The 22,461-nt window shown below is 40.8% G+C and overlaps 2 protein-coding genes across 5 annotated transcripts in view; one reads left to right on the forward strand and one right to left on the reverse strand.

Annotated features, from left to right (window-relative positions):
• Window positions 1-22,461, forward strand: part of cars2 (cysteinyl-tRNA synthetase 2, mitochondrial) — a 78,668-nt gene that overhangs the window by 49,883 nt on the left and 6,324 nt on the right. For all 4 annotated transcript variants that reach the window (XM_048532452.2, XM_048532450.2, XM_048532449.2 and 1 more), the window contains 3 exons: window positions 1,361-1,484; window positions 3,097-3,195; window positions 18,127-18,384. In XM_048532452.2, the coding sequence (XP_048388409.1) occupies window positions 1,361-1,484; window positions 3,097-3,195; window positions 18,127-18,384 (481 nt within the window). The remainder of the gene's footprint in view (window positions 1-1,360; window positions 1,485-3,096; window positions 3,196-18,126; window positions 18,385-22,461) is intronic.
• naxd (NAD(P)HX dehydratase) overlaps window positions 1-22,461 on the reverse strand; it is a 68,522-nt gene that overhangs the window by 17,910 nt on the left and 28,151 nt on the right. The gene's annotated exons all lie outside the window — the stretch shown is intronic.

Here is a 22,461-nt window from a genome sequence, read left to right on the forward strand (position 1 = left end):
AGGAAAGACTCACATTTTCTCTTGATTCTAGAGTTGAGAGGGTTGGATAATGAGGAGAGACTGAGTAGACTGGAATTATGTTCATTGGAATTCAGAAGAATGAGGGGAGACCTTATAGAAACATATAAGATTATGAAGGGAATACATAAAGTGGAAGCAGGGAGGTTGTTTCCGTTAGCAGGTGAAACTAGGACTAGAGGGCATCGCCTCAAAATAAAGGGAAGCAGATGTAGGACTGAGATCAGCGGGAACGTCACCCAAAGGATTGTGAATCTGTGGAATTCCCTGCCCAGTGAAGCGGTTGAAGCTACCTCACTGAATGTGTTTAAGGCAACGCTAGATAAAGTTTTGAACAATAAAGAAATTAAGCGTTATGGTGAGTGGGCATGTTGATGGAGCTGAATCTCAAAAAGATCAGCCATGATCTTATTAAATAGTGGGGCAGGCTCAAGGGGCCAGATGGCCTACTCCTGCTCCTAGTTCTTATTTTTATCTTGCCTTTCACAATTTCAGAGCATCCCAACGCACTATACAACCAACAATATATTTTTGAAGTTTTATTCTGGGGAGGTGGTGTCAATTTACACACAGCAAATTCCCACAAACAACAATGTGATAAACTGTTGTGAGGTGTAATAAGCAAAAAATATTCCCTGAAGAAACAAGTGAAATTTCCTGCAATTTTCATTGAAATCATCCAAAAACAAACCTGCCTGCAGCACTAAGTTCTCTCAGTATTGCACTGAAGTGTCAACCTAGTTTTTTGTTTTGCTCAGGACTTTGGTTGAGACTTTAACCTATGACCATTTATGGACCCGAAATCACTGTGTACTTTGTGATCCCCTCAGAATTTTAAAAAATTTATTTTAGGAAGTAGGCTCTTTAAAAGGTTTGAAATTCACTAAGCCACTGAGTTGCTACATGTTCTACTCTGTGTTACAAAGCTGAGTTAATCCAGCAAGTAGAAATATGTTCTAAAAATTATCATCTTCCTGTAATGTCAGCTCAGATAAATTCTCCAGCATATTGATCAAAATGTAGTAGGGTTGAGGGGGTTGACGACTTGATCTACCGCTGCCAAGAAAGCAAATTCTCTGGGAGCACTTGTGATTTTCCATTTTAATCAAAAACGAAAGCTGATGGCTGCAGTGCCCAGTTTTCTAATGTTCTCTGCTAGGAGTGAAGGATCACATTGTTATCCCTCTGGTTTCATTCTTTGAGCCACAATCATTATCAGATGCTTTCAATAAAAACCATTTTATATTGCCTTATTGCCTTCGCTTAAACAATATATGGATCATTCTTTCTTTATTTTTAACATGTAAATTGTGTGCTCTTTGCTTTTTTGTTTTGTATCCAGGTTAAATGCAACTAAAGTCAATGTGCAGGCTGCCTTTGCTGATGATTTTGACACCCCAGGGGCTACCAATTCAATTATGAACCTCATTCACCATGGCAACAGACAGCTTCAAGCAGTTACCAAGGTAACCCATTAGGATTTTACAATCCTGTGAAGGTAGTGCATTATTCAGAGTAAGGCCGTGATTAGTGTATTAGATTTTTTTTTCAAACCATCATTAGGATTGTTGAGGTGAGGCAGGATCTTGTACTGTGCTTTGATGGTTTGTGTTGCGGCTCTCTTGGGAAGGAATGGGAAACCTGAGAAGCTCAGGAACGTTAATTCTCGTGTGCATTAATTGGAAATGAGCTGTTGCTTTTCAGTTTAGAAGCTAATTCAGTGCAAATCATAACTTTGCTGAGGTGGTGTTAAGCATAAACATTGACATAAACCAGATGAGCTGAACAGCCAGTGTCGGAGTTGGACATTCCATGTAATGCTGTTTGAAGATAATAAAATGTGAGGCTGGATGAACACTCCTGAGATGCTGCTTGGCCTGCTGTGTTCATCCAGCCTCACATTTTATTATCTTGGAATTCTCCAGCATCTGCAGTTCCCATTATCTCTAATGCTGTTTGAAGTTGTGTAATCTGTCTGAGTTATGACTCAACATACCCACAGTTACTGATTGCAGCGTGGCAATTGGCAAAATATCTGGGATTGGTCAGTGTTGAATAGTGCAGTTGAATCAAAGAGGGACAGACGAAAAGAGCAGAGGTTGAGAAGATGCACATTCCAAAGAACTCAATCAGGAAATATTGAGAGAATTAAATCTGCCTATCTGCAAGAATTAGAAGGAATATGTTATCCATGAAGGAGAAGATATTGTGGGCAACGTAATATAACAGGCAACAGATATTGCACTGGTGATAATGGGAACTGCAGATGCTGGAGAATCCAAGATAACAAAGTGTGGAGCTGGATGAACACAGCAGGCCAGTAGACCCTTCATCAGAGAGGGTGATGAAGGGTCTAGGCCCGAAACTCAGCTTTTGTGCTCCTGAGATGCTGCTTGGCCTGCTGTGTTCATCCACCTCCAGACTTTGTTAACAGATATTGCACTGATCCCTTCTGTAACCTTCCACAGATTTTCCCACAACAGAACAGCCAAAGCTGCGCACAGTATTCTAAATAAATTTCAACCAGTGATTTGTGTTGAATTACCATTAACTAGGTTATTGCTCCAATATTCTACTGAGAAGAGAAGTTCCCAATAGCACTTCAGAATGGGCTGCATTTTGGAAGGTCAATATTAAGGGAACACTGTGCAGTCAGACAAAGTCCTAAGGAAATAGCGCACTGAATAAGAGATAATGGGAACTGCAGATGCTGGAGATTCCAAGATAATAAAATGTGAGGCTGGATGAACACAGCAGTCTCTGATGAAGGGTCTAGGCCCGAAACGTCAGCTTTTGTGCTCCTGAGATGCTGCTTGGCCTGCTGTGTTCATCCAGCCTCACATTTTATTATCAGCGCACTGAATAATGTGTTTTTGGGTGAGATGTTAAACAGAGGTCCTATCTGTCCTTGGGTGGACGCAAAATATCCATTTAAACAATCTAGATTTGGATGAGTTCAGGGTCATCGAGAGTTGGTATTAGTTCTGAGATCTGTAACCAGTTAAAATGAATCTGTACGCACGCTGATGTTTGACCCTTCCAAAATACGTAATGGTCAGCCCTTTATATTCACAACAGGAAGGAGACTACCCCAGGAGTCCAGCTGTGTTTGGGGCAATAATCTCTTATATAGAGCGATTCTTGGATGTTGTTGGCATTTCACTTGGACAAAATCAGGTGAGTAACTGCAATACAGAAGTTGCTATGTGGTTTCCATGTGTAACAGACTTAAGGTAGTCTTTGCATAAAGCCTAAGGCAACTGAGGCAGTCACTTCTTGAGCTTTCCATGTTGGCTTGCAGAGAAAGGATATCCCAACAGCACCTCCCCCAAGATGTGCCTGAGGCATCCGCACTTTTCCTCTGTTTTTAAACTGACTATGATTCAAGTTCGCATTTACAGGTGATCTACATTGTCTTACATTTTACTTGTTCATGGATTGAATCCTGTGGGTGAAGAATTACCTTTGTTTATCCACTGCTGAATTCCTGATGCCAGTGTTTTCCATGCTCATTATTCACAATGGAGAGTAAATGCCAGTGTGAATAGGAAGGGCAGAGGTTCTGTTTCCATTTTGTAGACTCAATTTACAAATTGATTGGCTGTATATGGACCCATAGCAATGGAATGATAGAGAAATTAGTGAAGCTCAATGATATCCATTGGAGCAAGCAATACTTTAAACAATTTCCTCCATTACAATGCTACAGTCCAAAAGGACTTCATTGACTGTAAAATGCTTTGAAATATTCTGAGGTTATAAAATTGGCTTATAAATGCAAACTTGTTTATATTTTTGAATACAGTTTTCTGAAATTATTAGAAGCCCCAGGAATTTTTGGGATTTTCTTTGTTCATCTGCCTGAATCTCTGCAACATTTGATAATGTAGTGCACCCTCAGAACTGCCATCCAACGGACACCTCTTGATCCAACACTCCCTCAGTGCTCATATTCTAACAGTGCAGTCCTCCCTCAATACGACCCCTCTGACTCTACATTGTTCCTTCAGTATTAACCCTCGATCAAAGCAGCGTTCCCTCGTTATTGCCCCTCCAACATTGCTGTGCTCCATCAGTACTGACCTTCTGACAGTTCAGCACAACCTCACTACTCAGTACTGCACTTCGAGCAGTTCAGCATTTCCTCAGTGCCTTTATCTGAGGGAATAGCCAACTCTCAAAACTGCTGTTTTGACAGTGACGTTTTCCCTATCTAAAGTTGCTATTACAATGCAGTACAATCGTCAGCTTGTTGATTGTGCAGTGTTCGTTCCACATTGACCCTCTAGTCATAGCCATAGAATCACGCAGCACAGAAACAAACCCATCGGTCCAACCAGTCCATACCGAACATAATTCCAAACTAAACTAGTTCCACCTGCCTGCTCCTGGCCCATATCCCTCCAAACCTTTCCTATTCATAGGAATCCAAGTGTCTTTTAAATGTTATGATTGTACCCACATTCATCTCTTCATCAGGAAGTTCATTTCACATGCAAACCAGCCTCTATGTAAAACGTTAGCCTCTTATGGCTTTTATAAACCCCTCTCCTCTCACCATAAAAACTGCCCCTCATTTTGAAATTCCCCACCTTAGGGAAAAAGACAAACACCATCAACTCTATCCACACCTCTTATTATTTTATAAACTTCTTTCAGGTCACCTCTCAACTTCTGATGCTTCAGTGAAAAAGCCCCAGCCTATCCAGCCTTTCTGTATAACTCAAACCCTTCACCATCCAGGTGAAACTTTTCTGAGCCCTCTCCAGCTCGATAATATCTTTCCTATAACAGGACAACAGCGCATTCCAGAAGAGGTCCCACCAATGCCCTGTACAACCTCATCATAACATCCTAACTCCTCGACTCAGAAGGACTGAGTAATTAAGGCAAGTGTGCCAAATGCCTTTTTAACCATCTTGTCTATGTGAGACACAATTCTTTAAAGAATTATGTACCTGCATCCCTAGGTCGCTCTGTTTATAACATTACCAAAGACCTTACCATAATTGTATAAGCCCTACGCTTGTTTGTTGCACCAAAACGCAGTACCTCAGATTAGATTGAAGTCCATCTGCCATTTTTTAGTAAATTAACCCATTTGATCAAGATCCCTTTGTAATCTGAGAAAACCTTTTTCACTGTATACAATGCCACCAATTTTGGTGTAAATTGCAAACTTATTAACCATGTCTTCTATATTCTCATCCAAATCATTTATATAAATGATTTTATAAATGAATTACTGGTGCAGTACTTCTTCAAAATGGCCTTCCAATAGTGTAATACTCTTTCAGAACTGATCCTTCGACGTTGCAGTGTTCCCTCAATACTGCCATTCCAACAGTGTAACATTCTGTCAGTCCTAACCTTCTGACGATTCAGCATTCCTTCCGTCTGCCTATTCAACAGTGCAGCAAACTCTCAGCACTGTCCTTCCAACAGTGCAGCACTCCTTATCTTCTGAGCATGCAACAATCCCTCAGTACTGAAACAAAGTGTAAGCCTCAATGAAGCACTCAATTCCTGGGATAATACTTCAACTGACAATTAAGGCAGTTTTATTTTGTAACAGCTTTAGCTAGTCATATTCTGGAGCAGGCTTTAAATTTTTGAATAATTGAATGCTACTCAGAATGCCGCAGTGCTTTTCAAGTTCAGTACTCATAGAGTCGTAGAGGTACACAACACGGAAACAGATCCTTCGGTCTAATTCATCTATGCCAACCAGATATCCTATATAAGTCTAGACCCATTTTCCAGCATTTGGCCCATGTTCCTCTAAACTCTTCCTATTCATACACTCATTCAGATGCCTGGTAAATGTTGTAATCATACCTACCTCCACCACTTCCTGTGGCAGCTCATTCTATACACACCACCCTCCACGTGAAAAAGTTGCCCCTTAGGCCCTTTTTATGTCTTTCCAATCTCACCTTAAACCTGTGCCCTCTAGTTTTGGACTTGCCCACCCTGGTGAAAAGACAACCTATTTACCCTATCCATGCCCCTCATGATTTTGTAAACCTCTATAAAATCAACCCTCAGCCTCCGACGCTCTAGGGAAAATAGCCCCAGTCTGTTCAGCTTCAGCCTAGAGCTTAAACCCTCCAACCCTGGCAACATCCTCATAAGCCTTTTCTGAACCCTTTCTAGTTTTGCAACATCTTTCCTACAGGAGGGAAACCAGAATTGCATGCAGTATTCCAAAAGTGTCTAAACCAATGTGCTGTACAGCCGCAACGTGACCTCCCAAATCCTGTACTCAGTGCACTGACTAATAAAGGCAAGCATATGAAACACCATCTTTACTATCCTATTTACCTGCGACTCCACTTTAAAGGAATTATGAACTGCACTCCAAGGTCTCTTTGTTCAGCGACACTCCCCAGGACCTTACCATTGTGTATGAGTCCTGTGCTGATTTGCCTTTCCAAAATGCAGCACCTCACATTTTCTAATTTAAACTCCATCTGTCAGTCCCCAACGCATTGGCCCATCTGATCAAGATCCCATTGTACTCAGAGGTAGCCTTCTTTGCTGTCTACTACTATTCCAATTTTAGTGTTATCTGCAAACTTACTAACCATATCTCCTACTTTCACATACAATTCATTTATATAAATGACACAAAGCAGTGGACCCAGCACCTATCCTAGTGGCGCACCCCTGGTCATAGGCCTCCAGCCTGAAACACAACGCTCCACCTCTGTCTTCTACCTTTGAACCAAGTAGCTAGTTCTCCCTGTGTTCCATGTGATCTAACCTTGCTAATCAGTCTACCATGAAGCACCTTGTCAAGCACCTTACTGAAGTCCATGTGGATCATGTCCACTACTCTGCACTCTTCAATACTGTTCATTACTTCTTCAAAAAACTCAATCAAGTTAGTGAGACACAATTTGTCACATACAAAGCCACATCAACTATTCCTAATCAGCTATTGCCTTTCCAAATACATGCAAATCCTGTAAATCAGGATTCCTTCCAACAACTCCTGCACCACCGATGTCAGGCTCACCGGTCTATAGTTCCCTGGCTTTTCCTTACCACCGTTCTTAAATGGTAGCACCACATTAGCCAACTTCCAGCCTTCTAGCACCTCATCTGTAGCTATCAATGAGACAAATATCTCAGCAAGGAGTCTAGCAATCTCTTACCTTGCTTCCCACAGAGTTCTAGGGACCTGATCAGGTCCTGGGGATTTATCCACCTTTTATGCATTTGATGTTCAGCACCACCACCTTTGTAATATGGACATTTTTCAAGATGTCACTATTTAGTTCCCCACACTCTCTATCTTCCCTATCCTTCTCCTCAGTAAAGACTGATACAAAATACTCATTTAGTATGCAGTTCCACACACAGGTGGCCTTGGATGACTTTAAGGGGCCCTATTCTCTCTCTATAGTTACACTTTTGTCCTTAATGTATTTGTAGAATCCCTTTGAATTCTACTTAACCCTATTTGCCAGTTATTTCTTGTCCCCCTTTTGCCCTCTTGGTTTCCTTCTTAAGTATACTCCTACTGCCTTTATACTGTTGTAGGTATTCACTCGATCCCTGCTGTCTATACCTAACATATGCTTCCTTCTTTTTCTTGACCAAAACTTCAATTTCTCTAGTCATCCAGCATTTCCCACACCTGCGGGACTTGCCCTCCACCCTAACAGGAACATACTGTCTCTGGACTCTCATTATCACATTTTTGAAGACTTCCCACTTTCCAGCCGTCCCTATATCTGCAAACATCCGCCCTCAGTCAACTTTTGAAAGTTCTTGTCTAATACCATCAAAATTGGCCTTCCTCCAATTTAGAACTTTAACTTTTTGATCCAATATATCCTTTCCATCACTATTTTAAAAATAATAGAATTATGGTCACTGGCCCCAAAGTGCACCCCCACTGACACCTCACTTACTTCCCCTCCCTTATTTTCTAACAACAGGTCAAGTTTTGCATCTTCTCTAATAGGTACATCCACATACTGAACCAGAAATTTTCCTGTGCACACTTAACATATTCCTCCCAATCCAAACCCTTAACACTATGGCATTCCCAGTCTGTGTTTGGAAAATTAAAATCCCCTCCCATAACTACCCTGTTATTCTCACAGATAACTGAGACATTCTTACAAATTTGTTTCTCAACTTCCTGATGACTGTACGGGGTCTGTAGAACCATCCCAATAAGGTGATCACCCCTTTTTTATTTCTCAGTTCCACCCAAATAACTTCCCTGGGTGTATTCCCAGGAATACCCTCCCTAAAATACAGCAATTTAAAGTATCTTGATATAATCTAGAACAGTGTAACGAGCACTGTTTTCGAAAGCATCATAGTCTTAATCTGAGATTTGAAGATACTTGTATTGGACTGCAAACAGAGTCAGAGTAACAACTGCATTTATATGGTGTTTTGTATAACCTCAGGATGTCCCAAGATGTGCTACAATCAAAAAAATAATTGTGAAGTGTCATTGCTGTTACAATGTCAAATTCAAAGCAATGATTTTTGTGCACAGCAGGATTCTGTATGGAGAGTTTGAGATTGCGACTACATGATCTGCTATTCATGATATGGATTGAGAGATAAATATTGACTAGAACAATAGGAAGACTTTCTCTGCTGTTATTTAAATTGTAGCAGTGGAACCTTTTAAATCCATCCAATAATTTGATTTCCTGCAGTACATGTTGTCACCGATTCATAAGAAGAAACTATCTCCAGTGGCGGGCAAGTCAGTAATTAGAGAACACAAATTTGCAGTAATTTACAGAAGAATCAGCAGTGGCATGAGGAAACCGATTTTTAAGCATAAGGTGGAATGTACAGTAGACAATAGGTGCAGGAGTAGGCCATTCAGCCCCTCGAGCCAGCACCACCATTCATTATGATCATGGCTGATCATCCACAATCAGTATCCTGTTCCTGCCTTATCCCCATAACCCTTGATTCCACTATCTTTTAAGAGCTCTATCCATCTCTTTCTTGAAAATATCCAGAGTCTTGGCTTCCACTGCCTTCTGGGGCAGAGCATTCCATATATCCACCACTCTCTGGGTGAAGAAGTTTTTCCTCAACTCTGTCGAAATGGCCTACCCCTTATTTTTAAACTGTGTCCTCTGGTTCTCGACTCACCCATCAACGGAAACATGCTTCCTGCTCCAGAGCGTCCAACCCCTTAATAATCTTACACATCTCAATCAGATCCCCTCTCATCCTTCTAAACTCAAGTGTGTACAAGCCCAGTTGCTCCAATCTTTCAACATATGATAGTCCCGCCATTCTGGGAATTGACCTCGTGAACCTCCGCTGCACTCCCTCAATAGCAAGAATGTCCTTTATCAAATTTGGAGACCAAAACTGCACACAATACTCCAGGTGCGGTCTCACCAGGGTCCTGTACAGCTGCAGAAGGACCTCTTTGCTCCTTTACTCAATTCCTCTTGTTATGAAGGCCAGCATGCTATTAGCTTTCTTCACTGCCTGCTGTACCTGCATGCTTGCTTTCATGGACTGATGTACAAGAACACCTAGATCTCGTTGTACTTCCCCTTTACCTAACTTGACTCCATTTAGATAGTAATCTGCCTTCTTGTTCTTGCCACCAAAGTGGATAACCACACATTTATCCACACTAAACAGCATCTGCTATGCATCCGTCCACTCACCTAGCCTGTCCAAGTCACCCTGTATTCTCATAACATCCTCCTCACATTTCACACTGCCACCCAGCTTTATGTCATCAGCAGATTTGCTCATATTACTTTTAAGTACCTTCATCTATATCATTAATGTGTATTGTAAACAGCTGCGGTCCCAGCACCGAACCTTGTGGTACCCCACTGGTTTTTTATAGAACATTACAGCACAGTACAGGCCCTTTGGCCCTCGATGTTGTGCCGACCTGTCATACCGATCTCAAGCCCATCTAACCTACACTATTCCATGTACGTCCATATGCTTGTCCAATGACGACTTAAATGTACCTAATGTTGGCGAATCTACTACCATTGCAGGCAAAGCGTTCTATTCCCTTACTACTCTCTGAGTAAAGAAACTACCTCTGACATCTGTCCTATATCTTTCACCCCTCAATTTAAAGCTATGCCCCCTCGTGCTTGCCGTCACCATCCTAGGAAAAAGGATCTCCCTATCCACCCTATCTAACCCTCTGATTATTTTATATGTCTCAATTGAGTCACCTCTCAACCTTCTTCTCTCTAATGAAAACAGCCTCAAGTCCCTCAGCCTTTCCTCGTAAGACCTTCCCTCTGTACCAGGCAACATCCTCGTAAATCTCCTCTGCACCCTTTCCAAAGCTTCCACATCCTTCTTATAATGTGGTGACCAGAACTGTACACAATACTCCAAGTGCGGCCACACCACCTGCCATTCTGAAAGGGACCCATTTATCAGTACTCTTTGCTTCCTGTCAGCCAGCCAATTTTCACTCCAAGTCAGTATTTTTCCCCCAGTACCATGTGCCCTAATTTCGCTCACCAATGTCCTATGTGGGACTTTATCAAAGGCTTTCTTACTACATCCACTGGTTCTCTCTTGTCCATCTTCATAGTTACGTCCTCAAAAAATTCCAGAAGATTAGTCAACCACGATTTCCTCTTCGTAAATCCATGCTGACTCTGACCTACCCGGTTACTGCTGTCCAAATGAGTCGTAATTTCATCTTTTATAATTGACTCCAGCATCTTTCCCACCACTGACGTCATGCTAACCGGTCTTTAATTCCCTGTTTTCTCTCTCCCTCCTTTCTTGAAAAGTGGGACAACATTTGCCACCCTCCAATCCGCAGGAACTGACCCTGAATCTACAGAACATTGGGAAATAATTACCAACGCGTCCACGAATTCTAGAGCCACCTCCTTAGGTACCCTGGGATGCAGACCATCAGGTCCCGGGGACTTAGCAGCCTTCAGGCCTAACAGTCTATCCAACACCATTTCTTGCCTAATATAAATTCCCTGAAAAAGGGATGTTTGAAGCAGATTCAAGCATAACTTTAAAAGGAAATTGAATAATTGCTTGGAGGAGGAAACAAATCAGGCATTGAGCAGTCAGCAGGGATTAGATCAGTTGAATAGCTATTTCAAAGAGCTAGCAGAGAGACTATGAAGTATTTTTGATGCTGCCAAATATTATGGTTCTATATGTGCTTCTTGCCTGTTCCTTAGTTTTCTAGTTTTGATTTTCCTCCAGTTTGCTCATCCTCCACATTGTTTTAATTTCCTTATATTGAGTTAGCAAAAGGATTGGTGTGTACTTCCAGCAGGAGCACGTGCAGCTGGATGAGAACAGTTGGCAATGCACTGTTTGTTATGGTATTGGATGGTGGTTCTGGCAGTTTTGTGGGGGCCGGGACTACATTGAAAGATAGCTGTCTCTGGAGAGTATCAAAATCTCCATCCAGCAGAAGCGTGAAACTTCCTTCAGTAGCTGTTGTTTGGTTTTGAACTATTTGGGAACGGTTAGCCAGGCCTGATTTAATTCTGCTGAAACTCTTGTCTGTAAATCCCTTAATTATTCAGATTAGGTCAGTATGGTGGCTCAATGGTTAGCACTGCTGCCTCCCAGCGCCAGGTACCTGGGTCTGATTCCAGCCTCAGGTGACTGTCTGTGTGGAGTCTGCACATTTTCCCATGTCTGCATGGGTTTCCTCCGGGTGCTCTGGTTTCCTCCCACAGTCCAAAGATGTACAGGTTAAGTGGTTTGGTTGTTCTGAATTCTACTTAGTGTTCAGGGATGTGCAGGCCAGGTGGATTAGCCATGAGAAATGCAGGGCTACAGGAATAGGGTGGATCTAGGTGGGATGCTTTTTGGAGGGTCAGCATGGAGCCGAATGGCCTGCTTCCACACTGTTCGGGTTCTATGGTCTATTCTGTGACTAGCTAGAATGAAAGCAAGCTAAATATCTTGGTTTTGATTTTATAAGCCTTGCTCAAGTAAGAAAATGCACCCAAATCTTGTTATTTTATTTGTCCCAAAGCTGGATAAAGTGTCAATCCCTGACGCTAAAGGCTGACTTTTGTTTCTCTTTGTTTCCGCCATAAAGTCAGTCACCGATGGAAATTAAGTGGACACTGGAGAAAAATAACCGTACAGGGCCATGGGGATAGAGTGGGACTGACTGGGTCATTTTAAATGGACTGAATGACATATTCTGTGCTGTAATGATTCCATGACTGGGCAACACGTGATGAGTTTCCAGCATTCCAGCCGCACCTTTATCCAACATATTACAAGTAAGAGGGTTGAATGAGAGAGTTTCAAATATTTCTGGTATTATTAAGAGCCTAAGCACCTTCAGTGAGTTTGGAGTCCGAGTTGTATTCAGACTTATAATCAGATTAGCTGCATAAATTGAATAATATGGTTTTTGGAGTTCAGCAATGGCAATTGTGACAGACAGGATTGAATAGAACTCCAGGGCAAGACAGACAAAATTTGCTGTATTTTTGCGAAGTATGAATTTTTAAAGATTTATATTGGGGCTGATACATGGGTTTCCTTTTATTACTGTTGGCACAACTTAGTAATTGCTCCTACTTTAATCGATATATTTGTACATCATCATGACTGGCAGTTTCCTAAGCTACTTTCTGTGCTATTGAAACACGTGTTGTCTTATGTGCTAATTTATCACATTATAAACATGCCGTTCTGCTTTATGTGGGGAGGACTGAGTATTATTCATCTTTGATGAGATTTTGCACATGGTCATGGGCTTGTTTGCCAAATCAGAAAATGCTCTCTAAATCAATTGCCTCAGTTTTTCCTTGTGTGTTTCGTTTTTGCAGTGTGGTGTCCTCATGCTCAAGGCACTATTTTAATGTTAGTAGGTTATGGGGAGTCAGAAGTTATGGGATTGTTGGGGCAGAGATGTTAGGAGGTGGCATGGGAGATGTTCAGCAACAGAATTTGAAAATAAGGATCTTAGGTTTTTTTTATTAAATGTAACCAGCATTTTCCCTGCCAGTGGATGAGGAAATATTTAGCTGATCTGCATATGTTCATCCTTCGATGTGCAATCATTTATATCTCTCAGCCTAAGGAAACTTCTGCTGTGGAGGTGCTGATGTTCGACTGGAGTGGACAAGGTCACCAGGTTATTGTTCAGCAAGTTTATTTGAAACCACAAGATTTTGAAGCACTGCGCTGTCATCAGATGAAGTGAAGAGAAGCACACAGGCGCAGAACTTATAGGCAGAGAGATCAAAAGTTCATTCAAATGGTGTGAGTGGCGTGTTGACAGGCTGAATAATAAGTCTCTGCAGGTGATCAAGAGTGTCAGACGGCATGAGTAAAGCATCAACAGCTGAAAATCAAGTGAAGCGATAACCTATAATTCAATTAACAAATATTGAATGTAATTGATAAATTGTTATGATCTTTCTACCTTAATTAGTTTGTACAGTTTTGGATTACTTGTTACTTTGGTTAGACCTTCGGCATACGACCCTTATACCTATCATGTCAGTCCAGCCATTTGGTTTGTCTCTGGCACCACCTTATTTTTATTTTTTCGTAATCATCTCTCTCTATCAATTAATCCGATTATAGGTCATTCCTTCACTTGCTGTTCAGCTGTTGACATTTTACCCACACCATCTGACACTTTTGATCAACTGCAGAGACTTATTATTCGGCACTTCACTCACATCATTTGTACAGTCGTTTGATCTCTTTGCCTATAAATTCTGTGCCTGTGTGCTTCTCTTCACTTCACCTTATGAAGTAGCAGTGCTTCAAAAGCTTGTGATTTCGAATAAATCTGTTGGACAATAACCTGGTGTCTTGTAACGTCTGACCTTAAGGAAACTTACAACAAACCTCTTTCTCTTTCTCTCTCTCTCTCTCTATGTGTATGCTAGCCATGTTTGCTCAAGTGAAATATAAGTATCAGTGATTGTAGTTTATCCTGCAACTAGTTTTCAGATCATTTCGAAAAATAAACTCGAGTACTGTTATTGTTCAAAGAACAATACTTTTCACATTTGATTTTTTAAACAAATCTTTAAACAGTGATTGTTCTTGAATCTACTCAAACAAGCCAAGCTTGTCTTCTAATAATGCTTATTATTTTGTTTCAAAAATATTAGCCAAATAGACTTCCTGTGGGCAGATTTTGAAATTGATATTCTCATTCATTTTTGTTATTTTGAAACTAAATGAGTACAAAACTGTTATAGCCTGAGGAAAAACAGGTACAGTACTGAGTGAATCCTATTGACTAATAATGACAGTTTTTCCAACTTAAGACAGCATCGCAGAAAGGATTGTTTCCAGTGAATTAATCTAACTGTGGTGAAATGTGCAATGTTTGACCTCTCAAAGACTGTTAGTAATCTTACTTTGAACCCAGGATAATTTGGTTTGTGAAACTTAAAAGGCAAACAGAAGGAAGTTGCAAAGGCAAAAAACATAGGCAAGTTTTCTGTTTTGGAGTAGATATTTATTAGTTTTCAAACATGGAATTCTGATTTATTGCTGTTAATTTAATCTATCAATGGTCACAGCAGTTTGCAGAAGAAGGCATGGTATTGAAGTGTGTTTAGAATGTAGTAGTATAGTAACCAGTAGTACTGTTTATAATTCATTGATGTTTGGTATGCCTGTATTTAATTAGGACAATAAGTAAGGAAAACTTTTTGATTCTTATAACACACTCAACTTGTCTAGGTTCTGATATTCTCTTTCAGAATTCTCAATTTATCATTTCCTTTTTGTTTTATATTTTTTCTGGGCATTCATCAAACCCCATGATACTCATCCAGCTCCTGCAGTGTACCTCTTCTCTCAGTTACTATCAGTTGTGCATTATTTTTTCCTGAATGTAACTTTTGTTGTTTTTGTGCTGCTGTGATTATTTTGTTTCCCTTGTGCCTGTTATACTGATCAAAAAACCAGTAGGATACAGAATGAGACAAAATCTGGGGCTTTGAGCAGAATATATCACAAACATTACGTGCTTTTCTAGTCCCTAAGGCATCGGATTTTGATAAAAGTGAATGGTTGATTGGATGTTAGTGTTTATTTTTGGGTGAGGGTGTTAAGCATTACGGACCTATAATGGACATATTGTGTTCAGGTACAGACTAACCAGATTCTGATTCTGTCAACTTGAGCCAGTGAGTGTTGTTCATTTAGCTGACACAACTTGTATTTGTCCATTGTTGGTGTTTATTTTATGTGTCCAGTCTTGAAAGTCTGATACAACAGATGTGAACAATATGTCTGATTCTTTCAGACCTCTCCAAAACACGGAACCTCTAGGATAAAATAGGTAAATGTATTTGTGCATGTAGCATGGATTAGTAAGAGACATAAGCTTAGTAAAGTACTCAATTGGTCCTTTAACATCCCACTTTTATCCATCTATTTTACCATAAGAGAAGTGATAAGTTTCTAATATTGTTGCACAAGCTGCATTCTGAGACAAATAGAATAAACTTACCTATTTAGGAAAATGCAAATTAATAATAATTGAAGAAGATGGCACACGTTAACGCTTTCCTCATCTGTAGCCCCATTTTGGTTTCTTTGGTAGCATCTCTTGTTCATCTGACATAGTTATGTGGAGTCAAACTGACCCTATAAATTCTTGGATCTCTGTTTGGCAATGTTAAATTTTATTTGCAGCATCAAATTAAACATTTGTTTAAACGTTTAATGACCAGATTCAGCAAAGCTTTGAATCACCTGTGAACAGTATGCTTCTTATTTACTACTGAACAATGCTGAGACCTTTGTCATGTTAACGGATAATTTTTTTAAATCTAAAAAACTAGAGATTGGTAGAATGTTCCTCATTTTTCCAGATATCTTTACTTCCTGAGACAAAATAATAGAAAAATATGTCAGCTTTGAATCCTGAACAGATTTCATAAAGTGATACTTTTTCAATATTAAGTGATACTGCTTCAGCAAAATTGAGGTCAAAATATCATTGCTGCAGTAAGTTGAGGAAGACTGGAAGCAGAGTTATAAATATTAGCATAGACCTGTTTGATCTTGAGAAGAGCCCGCACAGGAGGCTGCTAAATAAGATGAAAGCCTATGGTAAAAACAGAAAGAACTGCTGATGCTGTAAATCAGGAACAAAAAACAAAGTTGCTGGAAATGCTCAGCAGGTCTGGCAGCATCTGTGAAGAAAAAAAAGAGTTAACGTTTCGAGTCTGGTGACCCTTCCTCAGAACCAGATGGTGTTCCTCAGAACCCATGGTGTTAGGGGCAAGGTACTGGCATGGATAGAGGACTGACTGACTGGCAGAAGAGACAGAGAGTAGGGATAAAGTGGTCTTTTTCAGGATGGTAGTTAATAGTGGAGTTCACAGGAGTAAGAATTGGGACCACAATTATTCATGTTATATTGTAATGATCTGGATGAAGGAATGAGGGCATTGTTGCTAAATTTGCAGATGACAGAAAGATAGGTGGAGGGAAAGGTAGTGTTAAAGAAGTGGGGAGGCTGCAGAGGCTAAAAGAATGGGCAGAGACGTGATAGATAGAGTACAATATGGGAATTGTGAGGTTATGTACTTTGTCAGGAAGAATAGGGGCATAGATTATTTTCTAAACAAGGAAGGACTTTGGAAATCTGAAGCACAAAAGGTCTTGGGAGTCCTAGTTCAGGATTCTGCTAAGGTTAACATGCAGAAAAGATATCACATGAGCAGTGGTTGAGGATTCTAGGCCTATACTCGATGGAGTTTAGAAGAATGAGGGGGGGATCTGATTGAAACCTACAGGATACTGACAGGCCTGGATACAGTGGAGAAGATGTTTCCAGTATTAGGAGAGACTACAACCTGAGGGCACAGACTCTTGGTGAAGGAATGACTCTGAGATGAGGAGGAATTTCTTCAGCAATTAACGTGTGGAATATCTTGCCACAGAGGGTGGTGTTTTCTGAATGTTGCACCTCCCTCCACTGCTATGAACGAAGATAGGTGGCAATGATTACATTTCCAGAGTGTGACAACACCCGAAATGGAGCTTTTTTAAAAAATCCTGAAATTAATTAAAGAACTGCAAATGCTGGAAATCCAAAAGAAAAACAGACTTCTGAAACAAGGGTCTGAAGAAGGGTCACTGGATGATAACTCTGTTTTGTCTCCACAGATGCTGCCGGACCTGCTGAGTTTCTTCAATTTCTGATTTTGCTCAAGAATACTCTAGTTTGGATTTTCATTCCAATATAATTCTGTATAATTGTATCGTGTAATAGTTGAATATTTCTTGAGGCTTTTCCTTGAAAACCAGCTGCTTAGTTAATGGGATTAATATTGCAAGCAAAAAACTCATTAATCTTATAGTGGAAGTGAGAGGTGCTGGTTAGGAGGACAGTGGGTCTTTTTCTCCCCCCCACTGATTCAGGAAGAATTTAGTCAAAAATTTCAGCATGTTCGGAGGAAAATAGCATACAATATACCTGAGGTTTTGATTGTTTTGTGAATCATTAGCATACACTAAGACCGATTATCTGGATAATAAGAATTGAAATATTGTTACGTCAAGGATTCTAATAAAATGGAATACTTTGCCATAGGGAGTTGGCACGTTGTAATATCATTTACAGAGGGATCAGATCAGAATCTGAAAAAAGTGAATGTCAAAGGATAATTGACAGACCAAGAGGCACCTGTAGCATTGACTTGCCCCAAATGGCCACATCCTATAATTTCCATGATCAATTTTGTTTTTTGTTTTTCCCAAACAGCAATTAATCCCTGTAATTATTAAAAACAGAAGTTAAACTAGCAGGAAAAGATTTAAAAGGGACCTGAGGGGCCACGTTTTCTCACAGATGTTGGTGCATATATGGAACAAGCTGTCAGAGGAAGTAGTAGAAGTGGGTACACTTACATAATTTAAAAGGCATTTGGATGGGTCTATGGATAGGGAAGGTTCAGAGGGACATGAGCCAAATAATCCAGTTTAGGAAACCTGGTCAGCATGGATCAGTTGGGCCGAACAGCCTGTTCCCATGCTGTATGACTGTATGTCTCTAGCCAGAGCATTGGTCTTACTATTGCTGTCCTGGGTCTGGTGTTTTGTTTAGCTTGTGCACTTTTCTTCTTTTTCCAGGTGCAGGCAGCAGACCGATCTTCAGCCACCCTTCACAGTGTTGCTGAACAACTGGTTGGTTTTCGACAGGAAGTAAGAAAGTATGCCCTGGCATTGGATGATCGGGAGCTGGCATTGAGTGAAGGCAGGGAGCTGTCCCAGGAAGAGAAACAGAAGCTGAAGGAGAGGCGTAAGCAGATGCTGAGTGAACGGCAACCTCTCCTCCAGGCCTGCGACTTGCTGCGGCAGGATCTCGGTGTAATAGGAATAAATATCAAGGTTAGTGAGAGACTTTTAGAAAAGGACCTATAAAATACTTGCTGGTTTGCTGGACCTGTTGCATACTGTCTGGCTGCAACTTCTGCACAGCACTGTCCTTATCTTATTGCTTATTTCACATAAATAACATCTCTTAAGCAGCCAGAAACGAAATAATTCATCCTGAAACATAAGTTAAGGACAAAAGGGGTGAAAGGTTTAAATCCCGAGGAGGGGTTTCAAAGGCTAGATTTATATTCCATTGAGTACGGACAGTAAGGTGTGATCTAAGTGATAATGGGAACTGCAGATGCTGGAGAATCCAAGATAATAAAATGTGAGGCTGGATGAACACAGCAGGCCCAGCAGCATCTCAGGAGCACAAAAGCTGACGTTTCGGGCCTAGACCCTTCATCAGAGAGGGGAATGGGGTGAGGGTTCTGGAATAAATAGGGAGAGAGGGAGAGGCGGACCGAAGATGGAGAGAAAAGAAGATAGGTGGAGAGAGTATAGGTGGGGAGGTAGGGAGGGGATAGGTCAGTCCAGGGAAGACGGACAGGTCAAGGAGGTGGGATGAGGTTACTAGGTAGGAGATGGAGGTGTGGCTTGGGGTGGGAGGAAGGAATGGGTGAGAGGAAGAACAGGTTAGGGAGGCAGAGACAGGTGATCTAATTCAGGTTTTAAGACAAAGAATTTGTTGGGATAGATAAAGAGAAACTATCTCCTCTGATGGGTCAAGTCCAGAACAAGGGGCTAGAACTTTAAAATTAGAGACAGAGGTTGAGGGTGATGTCAGAAAGCACTTCACGCGCACACGTACGAAATCCAGAATTCTTCCCTCGCAAAGAAGTTGTATAGGCTGAGGCGCATCTAAAAATTTTAAAACTGACACTTTTAGGTTTTTGTTAACCAGAGTTATTAAGGGATACATTACCAAGGTGGATATGTGGTGTTAGGTCACAGTTCAGCCCAATACATGAAAGAGCAAGCTTCAAAAATTGAAAGGCCTCCACTTCTTCCTGTTCCCAAGTTCCATAACACACGGTGTTAAAATCTTACATTGACCAAAACAATGCAGAGGAAGAAGATGCTGGGCAGTAAATATTTGGAAGAATGAGAGACAGCAATAGACCAAATGATTTTAAGGGATTTTAGTTGGGACAAACTATCCGGCATGCAGAATGTCACTGCAATGCAGGAAGCCTTCATGTTGGTTAGTCATTTACAGTGTCCTGTGTACACAGATCATAATATTTCCATCAAGGAACTAACACTGTACACTGTTTTTGTATTATGCCAAACTTTAGTTTTCCTGTTCCAGGAAGATTGAACAATTGTTACTTTGTTAAACTTCTTATGCTGAAAAGACTGTGTCTGCCCTCTGCTGCCCAAAGTAAAGATTGCACCATTACAATGCTGCATTTCCACTTGCAACACTACTGTTCACCAGCAGAATGTCCTGTTGAAACATCAATCTGTCTTCCTGTAGACACCTTAATCATGACTCGGCCAGATGTGTATTAGATATTTGATTTACCTATGATCCCTTTCGGAGAAGCTTTATTATTCAGTGGAAATTGCATTAGTTTTGAAAAGCAGATGTCTTTCCAGCTCGTTAATTGCTTCCCTTAAGTAATATTCAGGCCATCATAGAATAGGAAGAAAAGGGTGAGAAACTTCTGTGTTCAGCTAAGTTTGAGGAAGACACTGCGTAATATTCTTTACAGTTGAAAGAATTGAAGGCTTTTGTGAGGTTAGAAAAGACCATGAACTGTGGGTGTTGATTCTATTCCTTGTACTTCTCTGGATTTGCCATGGAGTGAAATCTTGTCTGTGGTGCCCCCTGGATGACTGAAAGCCACATTGCAACTCTCAACATCTCTTCAGCAACTGGGATGAGGTGATTGAGAAGGATCCATGCCACGATTTTCCATGTGGCAGACAGCAGGCTGACTCCTCTGTATTCACTGCAAGTAAACTTGCCTGCCTTCTGAAATATTGTCACAAACACAGCGTTCCTGAGATGCCCCAATATTCATTCCTCTTCCCAGCTGGAGGATAGGATATTGTGTAGCCACGTAAGGAATATATCACTGCCATCTTTCACAATTTCTGCAAGGATTCTATCTGCTCCAGAAGCTTTGCTGTTCGTCAACTATTGAATGGCTTTGAAAAGTTTGCTTCAAACTTGTGTAGCACCAAGACTGAGTCAAATGGAGGGATGAAGTTGAGTGTCTTCAAATCAAAGACTGGCTCTTCAGTTGAGAATTTCTTAATGCTTTTTTCAGCAAACACTGTCCAACTCCCTGAGCTTGATGAGCTTCCCTCCATGTTTAGCTCTCAGCAGAGTGGGCCCTTAAGTGCTCAGGCTTTGAGTTTACTAGGCACCTAAAAAAATAACTGCCTGTCTTTGGCAGCCATGAGTCGTTGGATCTCCCATGTTCTTTCTATCTAGCATTTATTCTTAATGTTGCAGGTTTTAGGCTGTACAGGTGTCTTAAGAAGAGACATTTGGACAGGTAGATGGATAGGAAAGGTTTAGAGGGAAATGGGCCAAATGCAATTAAGTGGGACTAGTTCAGTTTAGGAAGCCTGGTCAGCATGGACACGTTGGGCTGAAGGGTCTGTTTCTATGCTGTATGACTCTATGACTATTAGAAACTGTAGGATTGCTCCTTTAGTTTGAGGGAGTGGTGAAATTTACAATGTGTGAAAGCTTTGTGCCAAAGTTAATTAGCCCCTACATTCGTTGGTCTTTTTTGTCAAACTAATCAGTATAGCTTCTGGTGGCTTGAGGTTGAAGCAACTGTTCCACACAGCACTGAGGCACAACAGGGAACACCCAGACAGCAAAAATGATATCCTCCAAGGATCCCCAAAGAGATCAAACATCTGTCGACCTATGGTACTCCCTGGCTAGTAACCAATCAACATGAGAAGGCACTCAGCATGTTGAGAAACTTTGTCAGGAACATGCAGAGACAAAGTCAAGGCACCAATGAGAGCATATTAAAGTCTCAACAGCTCATCTGCCTACCCCTTGGAGCAGTACCTGCCTTGCATATATTAGGATCTACAGATTGTACTTTATACCCAAGCAAGTCATCCATGAACCCAAGGAACTGCCTAAAAGGAAGAATCAATGAAACAAAATGCAGAATACTCCATTAAACATACTTTTTAATCCTTTCAAAAATGTACAAATGACTCCTTTTAAAAATAACAAACCTATTTGAAGTCATTTTAAACATTAATATGATTTAATATCTGTAGTATCTTTCTCACTGGATGTAGTAAAATATTTTACAGGCAATGAAGCACTTTTGAAGTATAGTATCTATTATGATGTATTAGAAGCAGCAGCCAGATTTGTGCACAAGATCTCACACATGGCAGTGTGATAATCAGAATTTCCACTTTACTGACTGTGAATAAGGGGTTAATATTGGTCGCAAACGGAAGAGAAATTAAAGGTCAGTGCCACTGCTCGCCTGGGCCCCAGCCGCAGGACCCGAGCACCAGGACTCCAGTTTTTGGGCCCTGACATACTCCCTGTTCCAGGATCTGAATATTGATACAAGCTACCAGAGAGAACTCTCCTGCTGTTTTTCAAGTAGTGCCATATGGTCTTTTACATTCATTTGAAAGAGCTGTTAGTGCTTTGGTTTAATGCGTGTCTCAAAAGGCAGCACCATTGGACAGGAGTGTTAGGCTTGATTTTTGTGCTGAAGTCTAGGAGACTTGGAAAGTGTAACCTTCTGATTTAAATCAATGTTACCCAGAGTCACAGCTGACATACAGAATCAAATCAGTTATCAAATCAAGTTCTTTTTGTTTTTTACAGGAATACTTTTCAGGTTTTTTTTGAAGAATATAGTGCTGTTAAACATTGTTTTAAATCTCAGATGTTCAGTGTATATGTGGCTGATGTTAGAGTGTGAAGGTAGGATTGTGTAATTTGATAGGGGTGCGATTTCTAGGGATGGAGAGGGATGACCTGGTGCCGAAGGTCTTGTGGAGGAAGCACTGCCATTTGGAATTGATACATAGTTATTTTCTAATTATCAGTGATGGAAGTAATAGGATACATTCAAACAA

This window comes from Stegostoma tigrinum, chromosome 6, assembly GCF_030684315.1.
Source record: "Stegostoma tigrinum isolate sSteTig4 chromosome 6, sSteTig4.hap1, whole genome shotgun sequence".
In the NCBI taxonomy this organism is placed as follows: Eukaryota; Metazoa; Chordata; class Chondrichthyes; order Orectolobiformes; family Stegostomatidae; genus Stegostoma; species Stegostoma tigrinum.